This window comes from Perca flavescens, chromosome 10 (genome assembly GCF_004354835.1).
Source record: "Perca flavescens isolate YP-PL-M2 chromosome 10, PFLA_1.0, whole genome shotgun sequence".
Lineage (NCBI taxonomy): Eukaryota > Metazoa > Chordata > Actinopteri > Perciformes > Percidae > Perca > Perca flavescens.
Window position 1 is genome coordinate 20155001 of NC_041340.1, and position 20190 is coordinate 20175190.

Sequence of the window (20190 nt, forward strand, 5' to 3'; positions counted from 1 at the left end):
TCCTCTTAGCGCTGTTATTTACTGTAACAGCAGCAAAGGTTGTGTCAGAAAAACAAATAAGAAGAACAGAAGTATTTAACTGTCTACAAAGCTGGTGATTGTCATTTGATCCAAATTTTGATTGTTGGTGCATTTTGTTAGAGATATTTTTGTAGACTTAATGACTGAGCACAGATACCTCTGGCTGTTTATTGAGACTGTCTACAACATATTAAGCTGCGGTGCTTCTGCTGAAAAATCCATCGGACCTTAATACAGGTTAGTGCACTCCTTTATACTACTGTATAGTGGATGGATTTTGTTGTTTTTATATTTAAAAATGTATTTTACAACCGTGGCCTGTTTAGATTGAGACTGTAGTCAAATTAGCAGAATAATTAGATCACACAAGTCAACACGCACAGAAAGAAGCAATAAAAAGCATAAAACACAACTTCAGAAAGACAATAATTAAAACTATGCATCTTAACTCAAATGCATTTGTTGAATTCAGTATTTCAAATCGGACTATGGATTTCAAGAAATTGCTATCTGTATTTAAATTTTATAAATTATGCTAAACACATGACTGATCAAAGGTAATTATTTATTGTCAAACATAATTTATGTTGTTTTAACAGTTTATTTTTGCACGCATTCCATTTTATATATTACATATTATATTATATATTGAGTATTTGTTAATGATTACTCATAAACCTTTTTTGTAAACTGTCAATAAACATTATTTGGATGGCTATTATAAAGTTGCAACTGGTGATGATATTATGTTGTTAATGGTTATTAAATGCTTTACAAACATTATTTAGCTAGCTATTATCAGTGCACAAATAATCAAATAATCATTTTTTATGAGATCTCCCAAAAATATTAAATCGCCAAAATTAATGTTAATCGATGCTTTATAAACCACTTATTAATCATTCACAAATTATAAGCATTTGTTGCAACTTTATGATTGTATGATTGAAATCATTTTTATAGAGTTCTACAAAACAATGATTAACCATTGACAAATTATGAACTATCTATGTAGGATAGGATAGACTTTATTAATCCTGCACTGGGGAAATTCCTTTGCTACAGCAGCTCAAAAGAAAAAATGTACACACATCAGAATAACACAAATACACATTAAGTGGACATAGGCAAAAGAATATACATTAAGTATAAGAAATAGCAAAAATAGAATTAGTTATAATAATAATAGTAATAAATCAAACATATTTACACAATAAACATCCTTCTATAAGCAGACAGTATATAAACACAGATGTACAGATATTAGTTTATATTACACTAAACTAATGTTAAAATTAGGGCTGCTCGATAATGGAAAAAACCATAGTCACGATTATTTTGGTCAATATTGAAATCACGATTATTTAAAACGATTACTCATCGACTTTTGGAAAGATGTATTTATTAAACTTAAAAAAAACAGTTAAACAGTTAAACCAATCAACAAGAAAAAAGTGAAACTAATATTTTCCCTGTTTGAACTGTTTTCAGAACACAAGACAAAATAGGAATTGCAAAACCTAATGTGTTTCTCAATTCCTGTTTTTATGACCGTTAGCAGCTAAAATCTGAAAGCTAAAAATCTGATTAATTGCACAGCCCTAGTTAAAATATCATCAATAATATCATTACTGATAATTAGTTAACATAATCAATCACCATTTCATTGTAACTATCAACTAAAGTTTATTTAACTATCAATTTACCATTTATTAATGATGGTTATTATAAAGTCTACCTGTTATGAAAAAGTAGAGCACACTGAAGGTCAAATAAGGGAAAAACACTCAAATCACATCTTTAGGAAAGTTCTTAAGTTTTTATTATATTGTTGAAACTGTTTTAGAGAGGTTAACACCGACTATTTTGTCCATTACTATTTGTTCCAATTATTTCGTCCACCCCATTTATATCTATGAGTGAAGGCTAAATAACAGAAACATCTCCCTGTGTAATGCAATACAGTTCAACAGCACCACAAACTAGACCCTTCATAACTACACTGCATTAGTTCTAGCCAGGTGTACCTAATAAACTGGCAAGTCAGCGTATGCATCAAAACTCACGTAGATTTTTATTTCCTTACTTTTATCCAGGCAAACAATGAGGCCTGTGACCGCTGCCCTCTGGGTGGCAGCCATGTTGATGGGACTCAAGTTGAGCGGTTCATACCCTGACAGCATCGTAGATCGCTCATCCAAAAACCTCTCCTTTGTCCCGAGAGACCTGCCACAGACGGCTGAGTCTGTAGACCTTTCATGCAACCGCATACAGAAACTCCACCGAGGAGACTTCAAAAACACCTCCCTCCTGAGGTTCCTCAACATTTCGTGGAATAGTTTGGAGGACATCGACCCGGGGACGTTCCTCGACACGCCGCTCCTGGAGGATCTAGACCTGTCACACAACAGACTGAGGAACCTGTCGGCTCAGCGGTACCTGCTCCACGCGGAGAACCTTCTGGCGCTAAATTTGGCCTGCAACAGGTTTCTCACCATGACACTGGGGAAGGAGTTCAGTTCCCTGGTAAAACTGGAGAGATTAGCACTTGGAGCGCAAAACATCAGTGTGGGTGATTTCAAGAATATTGCTGAAGTGAAACTGCGTACGCTGACCCTTTCCCTGGAGAATGAGCTGAGTTATACAGCAGGCAGTCTGAAGGATGTTCATGCTCAAAGGCTTCGGATAGCCTCCACTAGTGATCAAATAATGGACCATTATGTGGTTGATGATGCTCTGTCACTCTTTGATGAAGTGGAGTTGATGGATTTGACCGGTGGCTACAACGCCCTGAGCGAGCAGTTGACCAAGAAAGTAGAAATCCTCACATCTCATCTTTATCTCACCAACATATCCATCGACTGGAAAGACTTGACTCACTATGTAAATGTGGTTCTGCTTACATCAATCACCCATTTGAGCGCCTCTGACGTGGCCATCTACAATTTGCCTTATATGGACACTAAAGTGACCAAGACATCTGAAATGAAGTCATTCGAAGCCAGAAGGGCAGTGGTGAAGTCTTTCTTTTTTTCACAGGAGGCCGTATACAACTTTTTTATCAACATGCCGGTGAAGAGTTTAGCAATCATTGAGACTTCAATCATACACATGACATGCCCAAAGTCGCAGAGTCCTATTGTCCTGCTGGACTTCTCCTATTGTGCTCTATCTGACTCCATCTTCTCCAGAGTGGAGGGTCAACAAACTGTTGAATGTGAGAATCTGGAGAATGTCAGAAAATTGACTCTGGTTGGCAACAATCTTAAGAAACTTCTGATGCTGAGCAAACGTGTGCAACACATGAAGTCCTTGCAACATCTGGACCTCAGCCTCAACTCCCTGGTTTATGATGGCGTGGGAGAATGCGTCTGGCCACCAAACATCACCAACATGACTCTGTCTTCTAATGGTCTGACGGACTCCATTTTTAAATGTCTACCAAAGGGAACAGAAACACTGGACCTCCAGAACAACCAGGTTTCTGTGATACCATCATCCATCTTTAAACTGGATAACCTTTCATCTCTGAATCTAAATGCTAACAGACTTCGGGATCTGCCAGTATGTAACGGTTTCCCCATACTGACTGAGCTCCTACTCAAGTCAAATTCCCTCCATGCACCGTCTGTGAACAAGCTGGAAAGCTGCCTCAAACTCAAAACCCTGGACGTCAGTTACAACCCCTTCACCTGCACCTGTGCTCTGAGCAGTTTCATAAGTCTTGGCATCAAGTCTGAAAAGAAGAAAAGTCAAACAGAAATTGAATTGTTAAGTTGGCCATTGGACTATTACTGCATCTACCCAGAGGTCGTTAGAGACACCACCTTAAAAGACATCTCGATCCCAGAGGTCTCTTGTAATGTCTTCCTGCTAGCTGCTGCCATCTTGTGCCCAGCAGTGGTAATGATTGTCACAGTTGTGACCCTGTGCCATCGTTTGGATGTTCCCTGGTATATGGGCATGATCTGGCAGTGGACCAGAGCCAAACACCGCGCTAGAATGCGTCACGTTCGACCTGAAGATCTGGTGGGGGTTGAGTTTCATGCTTTTGTGTCTTTCAGCCAGCAAGATGCAGACTGGGTGAAAAATTACCTCCTCCCCAACCTTGAAGGCTACACAGGAGGGCTCCAAATCTGTCATCATGAGAAACACTTTGTGCCGGGAAAGACAATTATTGAGAACATCATCAGCTGTGTGGAGAAAAGTCGACGCTCCGTGTTTGTTCTCTCTGCTCACTTCGTCAAGAGCGAGTGGTGCCATTATGAGCTGTACTTCGCCAGCCACCAACGCCTCGCTTGGGGGTCGGATAGCGTTGTGCTGGTACTGCTCGAGCCTCTGCCTCAATACCTGATCCCATCCAAGTACTACCAGCTGAAGTCCATGATGGGCCGGCACACATACTTGGAGTGGCCTCAGGACAGGGCCAAGCACAGGCTGTTCTGGGCTAATCTCAGAGCTGCCCTACAGACAGACCTGCCAAATGCACCAGTGGTAGAACTGGAGGAGTGACTGTAGAGGAAAGGGAAGTGGGAAGTGAAAGTGTGAATGGGACAGAAGTGAGGGTTTCAAAAACGTAACATACAGTACAGGCCAAAAGTTTGGACACACCTTCTCATTCAATGTGTTTCTTTATTTTCATGACTATTTACATTGTAGATTCTCACTGAAGGCATCAAAACTATGAATTTTTTCCTTTATTAATAAAAAAGCAAAGGGTTGCTACTTTGAAGAATCTAAAATATAAGACATGTTTTCAGTTATTTCACACTTTTTTGTTAAGTACATAATTCCATATGTGTTCATTCAAAGTTTTGATGCCTTCAGTGAGAATCTACAATGTAAATAGTCATGAAAATAAAAAGGAAACGCATTGAATGAGAAGGTGTGTCCAAACTTTTGGCCTGTACTGTACTTTGGGGATCTAGTGCAAAAAGTTTACATTTTTTTTGGTATTCTTTCTTAAACACAGTGGGGTGGAGTGCCCCAAGGCTAAATGTAAATAAATGATGAATGGTTCAGTTGCACTGCTAGCAAAACATGGGGGGGGCTTTAAAGTACCTACAGTGGGAACCACTGCTTTAACACATGAGCATACTTTCTTGAGCTAATTTTCAGTATTGTACTATGAACTGACGTATTGTAAGCTTGTAAGACATGAATCATATGGCAACTTCTTTAAACCTTTTAGAGGGCATTTAATTGAAACATTTATATAAACTAACACTTCAAGTTTGTAACAAAAAAATAAACCTTACCCAGGAATATCAAAATGCACTTAATTCTTTTTGTCAATATTGGCTCCCACAAAATGTCACAATATGATTAAACCACTTCAAATGTGGTTGAGCACATGTTGAGAAGAAAACTACACACATACTATGAAAACTGCATGAGCGCTGTATATTCAGAAAAACAGTATTCTCTCCAACTCTCTAAAAAGAGAGATCCACTTTTGAGGCAAGGAGAGGTATTCTTTTCGGAAGAGTTCAGAGATAGATGATAAAGATGAGAGAGCTAGACGTGTGTCCTGTGTGGGAGTCATGAAGTCAGTCCAGCTGCATTAAAACTGTGCCTGGAATATCAACTATGAAAAGGTTCAAAAGTCACAGGCCACGTGTCAAGGAAGAGACTGGATGATGATGATTTTCTCATTAATGCAGAAACGGTGAAGCACACTGTACAGGTTCTCTCCGCAACGCGACACCTGCCTCTCCATGGCCAGACGGAAATCTTCCTTCACTCCTTTGGTGATTCCACGAGTCACTGTGTGGTGTCTGAAAAAAAATACAAGGATAACAAAAATTAACACAAACCTACATATGGCCAGAGAGGTATTATTATGAGATGATTTGAGACTGAGATCTATGCAGTAAAGACAAAACCATGGAAACAGCATGTTACTTTTTCCTTACATATATAAATCAGCCAGTCAAGGTTGCACAACCAAAGTTTCATCATCATAAATAAAAACACAGAAAACATGTTCACAAATGAAATGAGTTCAAGTGTTATGAAAAGGCAAAAAAAATTGACTGCACAAAAAGACCAACATCATCCTTAAACAACAACAGCGATGGCCACAGAAAGACGAGCAATGGCTCAAATAAACAAACATCGACAGAAAATCAAACTAACTCTTGATGTAAAATGACAGGCCCAAATCAAAACAGGGGGAATGACAAGCCTTGAAGTTGGGAATGAAGGAAGGGTGACTGGTTTGGGGGAGGGGCCTGGGGTACCTGTCCATCGTCTGCACCCCTTGGAGCAGAAGGGTATTTAACTCCACCCCCAGGACGGGACTGGGGTTCCTAAGGGACAGCAACATTCAACAACGCTCAGTGAGGGTGCATTCAAGTGTCTTAACTTCTACAGCAATGAATGAAGGAGTATGATAGAAGCTTTATTTCAACCATAAACCCCTTCTCTTTCTAATGCTTGCTCCGTTAACAGCATTTTCAGTTCAGAGTACATTTTTCCCCACAGGCCATGTCTACTTAGATCATCAATCAACATCACTGTTCTCTTTAAAACAGCAACAGAACGGGAGTGCGCAGTCACGATGCAAACTGAAACGTTTCTGAATGGGAGGGGCTTACTTGATCAGCATTCCCTGATTGGGCAGCAGCTCTAGTTGAATCCTCCCCCCTTCTGGAGTACGCAGGTATGCAAACTCCTCCAGCATGTCAATGTCTGACAAAAATCATGAGCTTATGGAAATTTAACATCCAACACAAGAAAACAGACAAAGTAACCACAAAGTAAAAAAAAATATTATATACATACATACATATATACACACATACACACACACACACATACATACATACATACACTACCGGTCAAAAGTTTGGGGTCGCTTAGAAATTTCCATTCCAGACAGAATACCAGCAGAGATCAGTTGTATTGTTTTTTTTAATCAGGGCAGCAGTTTTCAGATTACATTATGTGCTTACATAATTGCAAAATGGTTCTCGACTGTTGTAGACAGAAGTGGCTGAAGAAATGCTTGAAATTCCATGCTTTTTGGTCTAAACGTCATACCCAAATTAAAAGTGGTACAGCTCCCATATACTTTGACACTTAGGGGTGTGCCTGATATCATTGGAAAGGAAACACTCAAGTTGTGTCAGGGTGATTCTAGGCCTTACTGACACAGAGTTACAGAGGCTAGAATGGAGATTTTTTATTTCTGTCCAAGTTATAAATCTGTAAAATTATTAAAATACACTGCTGTAAACACATCTGACAGGTGACAGACAACACAGCATTAGCCACGTCTCAGCTTACAACAGAAAAACATTCAGAAACTAAAAGACTCAAAAATGGATTTTATATGAATTCTTTTCTACAAATATGTCTGTGCGTTTTTTTATTTCTATTTGAAAAGTGCAAATAAAAAAGCCAAAAAACTACAAAATACAACACTTCTCAAATACACAAACAAACCCACATCAATCACCTTTCCAATGATATCAGGCACACCCCTGAGTGTCAAAGTATATGGGAGCTGTACCACTTTTAATTTGGGTATGACGTTTAGACCAAAAAGCATGAATTTCAAGTGTTTCTTCAGCCACTTCTTTCTACAACAGTCGAGAACCCTTTTGCAATTATGTAAGCAAATAATGTAATCTGAAAACTGCTGCCCTGGTTAAAAAAAACAATACAACTGATCTCAGCAGGTATTGTGTCTGGAATGGACATTTCTAAGTGACCCCAAACTTTTCGTACGTACGTACGTACATACATACATACATACATACATACATACATACATATTTTTTATTTATTTTTATTATTTGCCAATCGATTCGTGGAGGCTCTATTACGGTTGTGTGAGTAGTTACAAAAAAGGATACTGGTGACATAGTTGAAGAAATTCTCATACTGGAAACTGCCTTGCTGACAGATCTTTTCCACTGTCTTTAAAAACAGCATCTCGCCCTGTGGCCAGTCATGCTGCAGGAGCACCACCACATGGCCGAGCGACAGGTCGTCATGACTGTCTGTGAAGGCACGGAGCTGATTGGACAAAATGAGGGAAAAAAAGGGAAAGTGGTTTAGACAAGGTTTAATATCTAAATAGTACTGAAAAAAGTTACAGTCCAGCTGTAAACATCTAACACTCCAACCTCTAAATTTCATGCATTTACACGGGAAAGTTTCACTAGCAGAAGTACCTTGAAGCAGGCTAACATCAGCTGGAGACAGAAAGGTAACACAGCTTTGCTGGTGCAGGGAAGCAATCTCAGGTCATTACCTAGATATGACAAAAATGAGTCACTGCATAACGTGCTGACGTAATCACAGTCATAGATTTCTCTGCCGCATGATAAATGGTGCCATTCATGTGATTTCTGTATCGAGGGACAACAGTAGTTTCAGTTAGTTCTTTCTCATTAATGTGTCAATAGCAGCAAAGGTAACTTGTGGTTAGTATTGATACGAAGTTGAAGGTTACAACAACCTGTCGACATACAGACATACTCAACACCAATAGTGGGACATTTTTTGCTGAATACAAAAGGTGTATTAGATTTTAATTTTAAATAACTTAAAAAGCTGTTCATAGGTCAGAATCAGTAACTTGACGTTGATTTACAAAAGCAGGGAGATTGACTGTTTACCTTTCCTTGTTTTGTTCTTGACTCTCCCGTGATCCTCTGGGCTCTTTGTTGGTTCTTGGCTCGGGGGCACCAGCCCACCGACGACATCAAGCAGCTTCTCACAGGCCATCTGATGACATACAGTACAATAGATGCATCACATGTCTAACCAAGGCAAGGTTATAAACACAAAATTCCATTGAAATAAATTGTCTGCTTTTATTCGGTCATTTGTACTCTAAATCACATTGTAAGCACACGTTGTCTGTGTGTTATGGATATCTTTTTTTTACCGGGCCAAAACCTTTTCTGAAAATTATTGGTGACCATATATACAGGATATACTTTTGGGAAAGTTACTAGATAATTTAGGTATGCATGTCAAATAATGCTACATAATAAAGCTATGCATGTTCAAAATGTTTGATAAATATAGAAACTTTGGAGCAAAGTAATCACATCATCTGTTAGTCAGAATGGTTAAATTGGGAAGAATATATGTACGTGTGAACATAATCTCTGGAATCTGAACACCACCTGCAGGCCAGTTGGTGTTATTTTTATTTTTGGAACATGACCCACATAGCATTATGTTTTTGTATAATAGCTCTAACTTCAGCAGATGTTAGAATATGTTGAAGAGAAAACAACCTTCTATGTATATAGTGTGATATAGACATCAGTATAACAAGATTAGAGCTACAGAAATATACAGGAGTGGCATTAAATAAAAGAGAATGTACATCAATTTCAATACAAAATGTATTTGAGCCGGGCATGCATTCAGAATATGGAAAAATGGGGGATGGAAGACTGAAGACATGCAACCTGTGTTTGTATACGCAACCTGATATAAGAGTGGAGAGTGTGTGTGTGTGTGTGTGTGTTTACCCTGTACTCTCCCAGTGCGTAGTGGCAGGACGCCTGCTGTATGAGAGCCCTGTGGTGCTCCAGACTGCCCTGACCTGAGGGGCTCTGCTGCCCAGGCTGAGGCTGCTGCACTGCAGCCATCTGGTGCAGGCTGGAGAGGGCTTTACGGTACTGTCCCTAGAGAGAGAGAGAGAGAGAGAGAGAGAGAGAGAGAGAGAGAGAGAGAGAGAGAGAGAGAGAGAGAGAGAGAGAGAGAGAGAGAGAGAGAGAGAGAGAGAGAGACACAAATATAGTCACAGACAACTCGTGGAAGCACATGGAATGATATTTATTTTAACATTTATAAATCTTTATCTTCTAATTAGAAAAACTATATATTTTATTAATTCCATTCAATTTTCCTCGGTTTAATCTATTTGTTGTCATCAACTTGTGTCATGTTTCATAACCTCTAATACCCCATTCTTTAAATATTGTATAAATTAAGATATATGTATTGCTATATCCTGTTCTTTGCTCCTCCTACAATTGATACGTTTCCACACAGGGATCTATAAAATGTATTTTAGTCCAGAAAAAACGTATTCAACAAAATAATTTAGAAAAATACAAATGACAGATAAAAAAAAAAAAAATATGCAGCAGGTATCATGTCACAAACAACGAAAACATCATAATTCATTATAACCGTTTCTTGCCTGGTATATGATCATGTCGCTGAGAAATATTCTGAACCATAGCCAGTTGTCTGTTTTCCAAGAGGCACAGATCTTCTTGAACTCTGTTGAAATGTTACAAATGATTAAAACGTTTTTTTCTTCATCCCTCCTCAAAGAGAATTAAAGACAGTTGTATAGAGACATTTTTATAAGCCATGAGAGTAACATCTGCAGCTGTTGTGGTTCCCAATTTATGATATGGTGTTTGAGTGACTGGAGCCTGTCTGGGTGGCTAAAACAAACACATGAACAGAAACGGTGTTTACCAGTTTCAAGGCCGTCATGGGAGTGAAGAAGGTCCCAGCTTTCCCTCGCTGTGCGGAAGCTCTCCAGAGTCTCTGACCAGCTGGGCATATCAGTCTTGTTTACCAAAATGTGTCGACCGCGACCTTTTCCCAACCCCTCCTCATCATCTGAGCTCTACATTGACACACACGCACACACAGAGTAACAAACCAAAGCAGATACAATGGACACACACTATACTCCCATACTAAATCCTATTTAAGAACACATACATAACAACCTTGCACAGTCTTTGTTGGCTAGAAACATGAATGATATCTGGTCAGTCCTCACCATCGTCTTCTCTCTCCCATCTGCCAGTTTGCGTTTCTTATGTGCATGTTTTACTGCTCCTCTTTCCCCCTCCACATCATTATACACCGAGCTCAAATCCTCTACAAGGATCCACGGCCCTGAACTCAACGTATTCACACCTGCCAAACATAAACCCATTATTTGATCTTTTAACCTTTCATTAAAAATTGAGATGCATACATTGAGATGCATATCCTGAAGAACTAGAGTGACATGAACAAACAAAGATAGAGGCTGACCCTGGAACAGTGCAGGCTGCACAGCTGAGACATAGAGGAAGGCACTGCGGAAGAGGACGAGCGCAGCACAGATGACCACTTGACTGCAGCAGCGGGACCTTGTGTCTCCTTCCAGACTAGGCAGGTAGCGACACAGCTCTTTCACTCTCTGAAGCATGTCCACATAACTCCTAAAGCATAAGGTATACACACACACACACACACAAACATGTAAAATAATGTGTATGTATATAACATATGCATGTACTGCAAGGAATATAAGTGATCTAAACAATCTTTCCCTTAGCCCTCTAACTTCATTGAACCGTCATCTGCACATTGTTTTGTGACACCAAATTGTTCCATTTACTTGTTTCTTTTAATTATAATAAACATTAATATTGATATTGTAGGTATATATATATATATATATATCTGAACTTTATGTAATATAATGAAATGTATATTATACACTAATATTCTGTTTCTGTATGTAATTGTACTAAAAACATGCGCTGCCTTGCAACTACATCACGATCCATTTGGAATTCCGTGAGGGTCTCTTATCTTTTATATAACAGCAAAGTCTGCTAGCTCGAAGTTAGTCATTGTTTTTCATAGTGAAAGGATTTAGAGAACGACAACACACAGAGAGTGAGAGGTGAGGGGCAAAGCCTGACATCTCGTCGTGATGTCAGGCTTCATCCTGGAAATATTTCTGTTGATCCAGACTAATGATGGTAGACTCTTGATCAGAAACATCTCTCGGTATAACAAAGTACAACACAACAGAACCTCAAAACGACAGCCTCCAAAATGACCATTAAGTTAAATCAACACCTCTAAAACACTTTCAACAAAAACTGAACATTATGACCTTCGTGAATGTAGGATTTATTGTAGGGCTGTTGTATTAGACTGCATAACTTAAGCTATGTGTACCTTCTAAATGATTGTATATTACAAGAGTCACCTGAATACACAACAACCATAAAACACAGCACTGGCTGATTGATAGGCAGACAGATAAGACTACCTCTGCCCCTTGTCTCCCTGCCACTCGCAGCGGGCTCCAACCACAGCGAGGATATCCAACAGCCTCTCCCAAGGTTCTGCTACCACTGACGACTTTTCCGACAAGCCGTCAATCACATACCGCTGGGAGCCACGGGACACAGCGGTTGACTTCAGAGATCCACCTTCTTGAGAGCCTAAATCAAAGAACGAGAGCAAGAGACAAAAATGTCAGGCAGGCAGTGAATAGAGAAAATATGGAGATAGACGATACTACATATTGTGAAACGTGATCACATTGGGTTAGCACTAAGAAAAAAGTAAAGCGCTACATCAACACAGTGCAGCAGCTTTACCCTGTATCTGTACATCAGGGGAGGGTCCACGAGTAACATAGCCGATGTAGAATTCAGCTGCTTTCAGCATGTACTTCTGCATCAGGCTGGCCGGCAGGCGCATGTCCATGTTGTTTATGACCAAAGGAAGGACATCACACACTGTAATAATCAGAAGGAATTAGTGTTAAAGTCAAGCCTCTAGTAAGTCTGTTCTTGAATGAAAAATTAGGTTTTGAGTGTTTTACTAACCAAAAAGTTTTCTGAAGCAGTTGACAGGAGTCTCCACATTCTCTGATACCTCCGCGTCCAACAATGTTTCTCCTAGATTGACCTAAACATACAGCCGAATATTACTAGAGACTGTTTTAGTGCTGTTTAGTCTATGGTTCAAATGTCTAAACACAAGTGTTATGTTATTATTACGTACCCCGTGTTGGACTACAGACTCTGGAAAGCGCTTAAGAAGAAGGAGCAGCATCTCTGCCTTCTCCAAAGTGTTGAAACACTGCTCCGTGGCTTTCAGTAGCATCTCACACTGCACACGGCCAGGAAGCGTCTCAAAAAGCCCTGGGGAAGACAAACACGCACTCTTTAGATTTCCAAAACCAACACTGCACTACCCACACTTCATCGTTCCACTTCTGACAGTGTGTTTAACTCCTCTCACCTCGTAGAAACTGTGCATGTTTGTCCTGAGAGTCACTGCGCAGTGCAGCTGTGATGACATTGATCTCTCGCCAAACAATGGGCTGATCTGGAAAGTTTATAAACCTAAAGAATAGACAAATCGTTTGCAAATGTTAGCTCAGACTCAGCAAAGGGCACTTGACATTAACACTAAGACAACAGAGATAGAAAGGGTCGATACAGCATAGAATCACAATATTTTCTGTAGAAATACTGTATCGATACACGGACGCCAAGTATTAATGTATTTTTTTTTTAGATAAAAAAAGATGTTGACAAAGTCTTCCTTTGGGGACATAATTTGAAGTTGTTAAAAAAGATAATAAATTGCAATATATTGCAAAATATCGCAATAATATCGTATTGTGACATAAGTATCATCATGCCTATCATGGTGATTCACACCCCTTAGAGATAATAAATTGTAACTCACATGTCATACAGCAGTCTTCCTGCCGAGGCTGTCCTCTCTGCATTGCGTTCAATGATGTACATTTCATACTGTGAAAACACATCAACCACATTTTAACAATGGACTCATAACTGAGGAGCCACACATTTCAAACACACGATAATGCTGGACAAAGAGAGAGAGAAATGCATTAAACTCTGGTGGGTTGACCATATGCAGCTAAGATGAATGCGTATGTTACCTGTATGTTGAAATCTGCAGGGTAAAGGGTTCTGGCAGTTATGAGCCAGGCTTTGGCCGCACAGGGATCATCAGAGACCAGCTCCCGGGCTCTCTTCACCAGAAAATCGCAGTCTTTTTGCGCTGACATTGTACATGAATCTAGCTTTCAGTACCAAAGGCGACAAACTGAACCCACACTCGGTAGATTAATGCATACGTTTGTCTTACACGCACACGTCTCGGTAGATAAATTTCAAGTGCAAGCTGTGACAGTTAGCTAACGTTAGCGTTAGGGGCTAAAGAGAGCTGCTCTGAGCGAAATGTAAGAATACAGCTAGCAATACATAGCTAACGTTAGCTGACTATTAACTGGCATCTTTGCTACAATTACCACACCATGCCCTATTATTCAGTTATATCATATACATTTAACAACCATGAATATCAGAGAAAAAGAAGAGCAACTAAAAGCTGTTTTGAGAATAACGTTACCAGTAAAAGCTAAACCTTTATTTACCGACACATTCATCTCAATTGTTAAAATTATGACCTCACAGAATAGTCGTAAAAAATGTCGCAGCTAGATCCTGCTTTACGACGAACAAAACAACCCGGAAAATAGTTCGTCATAGCTTTTTACTTTTTACTCAACATAATACTGTACATCGAAATAATCTGGGATCCTTTCCCAACTATTTGCAAAACTAATAGTGCAAAGATGAAAGAGCATGAATGTATTATATTGTGATAGAGGCTCTCTGAAGTCAGATCTGCAGTAGTGCGCAGGCGCTAAAGTTGCATTGCTGCGGTCACCTGCCGCTGTTGGGGCTGCAGACCGACCAAACACAACCTACCGTTTGTTGTGGCCGCTGGCCCAATTACCCTGCAGAAAACTGCACTCTCCTGTCCAGGATTAGGACAACGTTTGGCGTACAGGTAAAGACTGACATATGAGCCCGGTCGTTGCTTAACCAAAACTGTGAGACGCTCTTTAGCTTCTTGACGTTGCTGTCAACGAAATTTCCAACTAACCACCCATCAACGCTTGTCCGTGTTGACTCTTATTATGTTAGGCTGACATGTGTTTTGCTGTAACATACATGACTCCTGTTCTCGTCCTATCTTAAATAAATCTGATTGTCTGTTATTAACACAGCCGAGGAGGCCCAGTCACCAGCACTGTTGAGCTGGCTAAGTTGGTTAAGCAGCCTAGCAGTTGGGTGTCTGGTATTGAGCTAAGCATGCTAGCCCGTCGATGATTTGGTTTTATTTTTTAGCTAGCTATTAATACAGTAACTAATATTGCTTCGTGTCCTAGTTGTAATGGGGCCGTTGAGTGACATAAACCCTTTTGCCTGTATCAGCCCAATGACAGAGATCATGCTGTGACAACGAGGAGCTAGTTCACAGGAGGCATTAACCCATTACACAGAGGGCGTGTTCGCGGGACATGTGGAAACTTTTCCGGTTGCGTAATAGAATTGCTGTCCTCTGAATCCGAACCATAATGTATTTATTACCAAAGGAAGTTTTCCCTTGCAACGGATTTGCCTTGGTGTGTTTGGTGCATACAATAAACACAATAAAAAGGGAATACACAATAAGGCAAAGGGGTTAAGCGTCTGCCAGAGTCTCTGCTCCAATCCAGTTAGTTGGTTACAGTTTTAATATCATAATGTGGTTGTATTCAGCAAAATGATAGTGCAGAACTGTCATCAGTCAAGTCACTCTTAATTTTTCAATGTTGCCTTGCCTGTTTAAAGTATATAATATATACTCTACCTATAATATGTAATCTATTATAGGTTATGAAATAGAAAAACCTATTCTGCAAAGTTACTTCAGCTTCAGGTAAATGCAGTGTATTTAAGTAATTTCCTCTGAAATGTCGTTGGAGGTAATTGTGTAAAGTCTCACAACATGAAACTAAAATAACACCTAAAAACTGCAATGCTTGAACAAATGTGCTGTACTTTTAACCTGGGGACTTTTAAATTACATAACAGGCTTCTCTCAGAGGTCAGTAGCCATGTGGCAGCGTGGTTTCTCATACTGTCCTGAAACTCTGTGTCAGGATTTCTGGAGTGATATTTTGGTTTACGTTCTGTGACCTCTAATGACCTCAAACCTCTGCCTCCACTATCTCCTCTGTGTTCTATATTTGGCACTATAGATTGTTGCTATAGTATGTGGTAGGGCGTGGCACTAGTATCTTCAATAATTCAAAGGAAAAACTACATTCAACGTTTTATAATAAAGGTTAACATATGGTACTTTTGTAATGAACATTAAAGGAACAGACCTAGTGTCGTCTACCGCTCATAGCTGTGCGCTCCTGCCCCAGGACTAAGCTGACGTCAATCGGTTAAGTTGTGTATATTAACTCTTATCAGTGGCCAGTTGGGGCAGCTTGATTGTACAAGTTGAAGGATGCAGGCTGGGAGTTAAACAGTTCAACCTGCTTAAATCATCATGGGCCATTTAATCTAAACCCCAACCAATATATCTGTTATTATAGATATTATTTCGACAAATAAATTGCATCAGTACACATGTTGGCACATAGGCAAAATAAATTGTGCTATATTAATGTTTTATAGATTGCAGTTTTATGTATATTTGATATTTATTAAATATAAATAGATACATTGTATGTATTTTGATTTTATTTTTTTGGTTGTATTGTTGTGTATGCATATATACTCTTTTCATAGTTATGTACAGTGAATTGAATGTTTGCCAAAAATGTGTTAATTAAAAAATGTCAACCATTGCTATGTTGTCTTGATTGGGCCCCAATTGAATCCCATTTGTTCTTGCCATAATTTATAATAGGCATATTAATATTTCCTCTCTCTTTCACAGGGTTTACATTTTACAAAATAGTGCAGTGTTGATGTGATGCTGAAGGAACAGGCTGTGGAGCACTGAGTCTTCCATGGCTGTTAGCACCATGGACTCGGAGTCAGCCCGGACACCTCAGCCTCAGGCTGCCCTGACTATAGGAGGTCCCTCCCTGCTGCCTGCTGATGCTCTGAGTGCCAGGCCGGGCACTCAAGGGAAGCACTACGTCTGCGGCTCCATTGCAGCTTTTTCCAACATCTTGGTGACTTTCCCCATCCAGAAGGTGCTGTTCCGCCAGCAGCTGCACGGTGTGTTGGCCACTGAGGCGGTGCGGCAGCTCCAGAGGGATGGGCTAAGGAATCTTTACCGGGGCCTGCTGCCCCCGCTGCTCCAAAAGAGCACTACAGTTGCCATCATGTTTGGCCTGTACGAGGACTTCTCTAGAGTTTTACTAGACCAGGCTGGTGGCAGCGGTGTGCCGGACCTGGTCACCCGAAGCTTTGCTGCAGCATTGGCAGGAACCGCAGAGGCCATCCTGACGCCATTTGAGCGCGTGCAGACTCTCCTGCAAGACCATCGACACCACGGGCGCTTCAACAACACTGGCCACACCTTCCGGACACTTCTTACTGAGTATGGTGTCAGAGAATGCTACCGTGGCCTGGTGCCCATACTTCTCCGTAATGGCCCTAGCAATGTGTTCTTCTTCGGGCTCCGCGGGCCCATTAAGGAGCAGCTCCCAGAAGTCACTAGTCGGGCAGGTCACATGGTGAATGATTTTGTGTGTGGAGGTTTGTTGGGGGCAGCCCTTGGCATCATGTTCTATCCATTAAATGTGGTCAAGTCCCGGGCTCAGTCTCAGGTTGGTGGAGACTTCCAGCCTTGCAGGAAGGTGCTGCTAACCGTGTGGAGAGAGAGGGGTGGCAGTCTGGCCATGCTCTTCAGAGGGGCCCACCTCAACTACCACCGTTCACTGCTGTCCTGGGGGATCATCAATGCCACCTACGAGCTGCTGCTGAAGCTCATGTAAGAGGGAGAATGGAGATGACAAAAAAAGAGATCTAGAAAGGAGGAGAAAGCATTTTAAAAGGGAAAAACCTGTATGGAGTGATGGAACCAGTTTGTTGAGAAGAAAGGAAATCGTAAAGTAAAGCCGATGCACTTGCGGTCCGGCCCTGTTTTGGGACACTAGGGTTTCCATGATTTAAAGACATCAGGGAAGTTGCACTTCTGACAGGGGCCAACAGTCAGTGTGAAATAAGCCACCTGCCACATGCCATGACTATTTATTGTTGTCAAAATATTTAAAATAAAAAACAAGTCACACGCTTTAGTCTATACAAAACTTGTGCCAGGGTCCAATTAAAATGCCCTTGTTTGCTCTCTGTACAGAAATGTTGTGGAGCATTACTTGACAGCGCTTTACTTGACTGGATAAGCTGTTTCTTCGTATGTGCTGTGTGCTGTGGTGTTTTGTAGACAACATCCATCTTTTTGTTTGTTTGAAGAGTTATTCTGTGAGGCTGCCACTTGACTGAAACACTTTTGTACTTTTGACCGTTGAAATTCCCCAACATTTATTGTCAAGGAGAGTGTAATAAATTGAGTGTTGGCCATTTTATTTCTCTTTATGCTCCATCTCCACTTATTTGGCCTTCATGTTTATGAGATCAAAAGGCTGATACTTAAGGCACTGTTGAGATGACTATCAGGTATATACATGTTGTTGGAAATATTGTCTAGCAGACACATGTAGGCTAATTCTTAATTTTTTTTTCCTTTCACATGATTTGTCTTTGCCAAATGGAACTGAAATGTTTTGTCAAGCACTCTTTTTATTGCTTTTATGAAGTGCTTCTGGCTTGCATTATTCAAGTTTTGGCCGTTCATGTCAGTTAAACATAGCGACACTGAGATCTTGTGTTGTTTTTATCATTCATTGGAAGGGAGAGTTGCTACAAATAATCCCACAGAAAATGTTTGCTCTTTGTTTAAAATATACATTTTAAGAAAACTTTTGCAGTTTCAGAAAAAGACCTTTTGATATTAATTTGACTGTGCACCATTGCTGCATTTGTTCATTTGTGGGTTATTGTTCACTTTTTGACTATACAACTAAGTGCTCCTCAGTGTTTTTCCTTTTTATAAACTTTAATATCACTTGTTTTATACATGTATCTCTCTCCCTCTACTCCCTCTTTTCATATATATTTCCTTCTCTCACGCTTGCTCTCATTCTGTCCTGTAACATCTGTTGACATAATGGGCTCAGATTTCAGGCTTGAGTAAATACTGTCACCACGCAGCAGCTCACGTTGGGTATGACAGCCCAAAGAGGAAAGGCATGCTGCCTGGACACTGAACAGTAATGTGCTGAGAGAAGACCGGGGCAGAGGGAAATGTTCAGTTGCACAAAAAGCTCAAGCTGCCATGTAAATGGATCATTTGGCCTATTTCTTCAATTCTTTACACTTTGGACTGTCCACAGTGTGCTGTTTCCTAAGCATCTTTTCAGGATTTTCCTGGGTTTCCACTTTGAAAGTAAGGCTTTTGATTTAGATTTTGAAAGTGGGACACCCTTGCTCATATTAAATAATGACGTTTCTAATTACCACTTCTCCTGAAGCACAAGTCACTGAGTCACTATGAAAATTAATAATGGCAACGAAATTAAATGTTTAAAATCAATCCATTAAAAAGGTTGATCGTGTATACGTCTGTTACATGGGTGTTTATGGGGATACATTTAAAAAAAAAAAAAAAAAAAAAACTTCATTCACACAAAATCTGACAAATTGTTTGAATTTATGTAATAGAGGCCCCCATACATAATGAAATGAATGGCTACTTTGTGCCCTATAACTGCAGTGCCAGTCCTCCCTGTGACTAATACTTTATGCACCGTAATCCCTTCTTTATAATCGATCACACAAACCGCATCACCGTTACAATGATGTATTGTAGTCGAGCTGAACAGACTTAACACTGGCTTACACTGACGGATGGTCTAACACTCAAGTACACTGTGTAGTTTAACACCTATCTGATATTTCTGCTGTGTATTAGATCATAGAAATGACTCTCACATACACTTTCTAGATTACTGTGTCAAGAAGTCAGACAGCAGATAATGATCAGATTAAGGGCAATCTGACATGGGGACTTTGGATCAAGAGGGTTGAGCTGCTGTAGTTAAAAAGCTTCTCAGCTCTTTCACAGTTTCCTTTTACACAAATGTCTGTCTGACTATCACCTTGGATTAAATCTTAAGGTTTTACATTCAAAATGCATCATTTAAGAATTTATTTTAATAATAGGAGTGGAAATGTTGCTCTATAACTCAGCTGGCTCTTTGTGAATAATTAACAGAGATTCCCAGCACCAAAAGAGAGAAAGGAGGCTCTGGTGCTACACGCATAGACGAGCGCTGCCTTTGTGGAAGTATAAAAACTCTATGCCGGGAATTAAATCCCACAGTAATCCCTATTAACAGTATTAGTAGTGCAATGATGGTATAAATAGAGAGGCTGTTTAGTCTGCTGGGGTATATCTAGGTTCAATATTAGGGCAGGATGGCGAAGTTAATGTCTTCTGACCTGACTCAATATTTAGGAAGGGAGCTTACATGAACTGTAA

The 20190-nt window shown here is 40.0% G+C and overlaps 3 protein-coding genes across 4 annotated transcripts; 2 read left to right on the forward strand and 1 right to left on the reverse strand.

The window, feature by feature from the left end:
* The first annotated feature begins 32 nt into the window (after positions 1 to 32).
* On the forward strand, positions 33 to 4620 carry tlr1 (toll-like receptor 1). Its single transcript, XM_028589377.1, has 2 exons — positions 33 to 258; positions 2118 to 4620. Exon 2 carries the CDS (start codon positions 2125 to 2127, stop codon positions 4531 to 4533), a length of 2409 nt encoding a protein of 802 aa, XP_028445178.1. The 5' UTR covers positions 33 to 258; positions 2118 to 2124; the 3' UTR covers positions 4534 to 4620.
* A 575-nt stretch (positions 4621 to 5195) lies between these two features.
* Positions 5196 to 14470, reverse strand: ints10 (integrator complex subunit 10). 2 transcript variants are annotated; one of them, XM_028589154.1, is made up of 18 exons: positions 13730 to 14470; positions 13510 to 13577; positions 13057 to 13160; positions 12817 to 12956; positions 12639 to 12720; positions 12408 to 12548; positions 12074 to 12248; positions 11059 to 11228; positions 10799 to 10938; positions 10486 to 10639; positions 10199 to 10281; positions 9522 to 9677; positions 8652 to 8760; positions 8205 to 8284; positions 7884 to 8046; positions 6621 to 6714; positions 6264 to 6332; positions 5196 to 5798 (listed from the first exon to the last, which is right to left on the reverse strand). In XM_028589154.1, the coding sequence occupies exons 1-18, from the start codon at positions 13856 to 13858 to the stop codon at positions 5642 to 5644; spliced, it is 2214 nt and encodes a 737-aa protein (XP_028444955.1). In that variant the 5' UTR covers positions 13859 to 14470; the 3' UTR covers positions 5196 to 5641. The 2 variants fall into 2 exon arrangements, with proteins under 2 accessions (XP_028444955.1, XP_028444957.1); XM_028589156.1 differs by lacking the exon at positions 6264 to 6332 and having other exon boundaries at positions 13730 to 14468.
* Positions 14276 to 18175, forward strand: LOC114562630 (solute carrier family 25 member 51). The gene is made up of 2 exons (XM_028589157.1): positions 14276 to 14646; positions 16576 to 18175. Exon 2 carries the CDS (start codon positions 16649 to 16651, stop codon positions 17582 to 17584), a length of 936 nt encoding a protein of 311 aa, XP_028444958.1. The 5' UTR covers positions 14276 to 14646; positions 16576 to 16648; the 3' UTR covers positions 17585 to 18175.
* The last annotated feature ends 2015 nt before the right edge of the window (positions 18176 to 20190 follow it).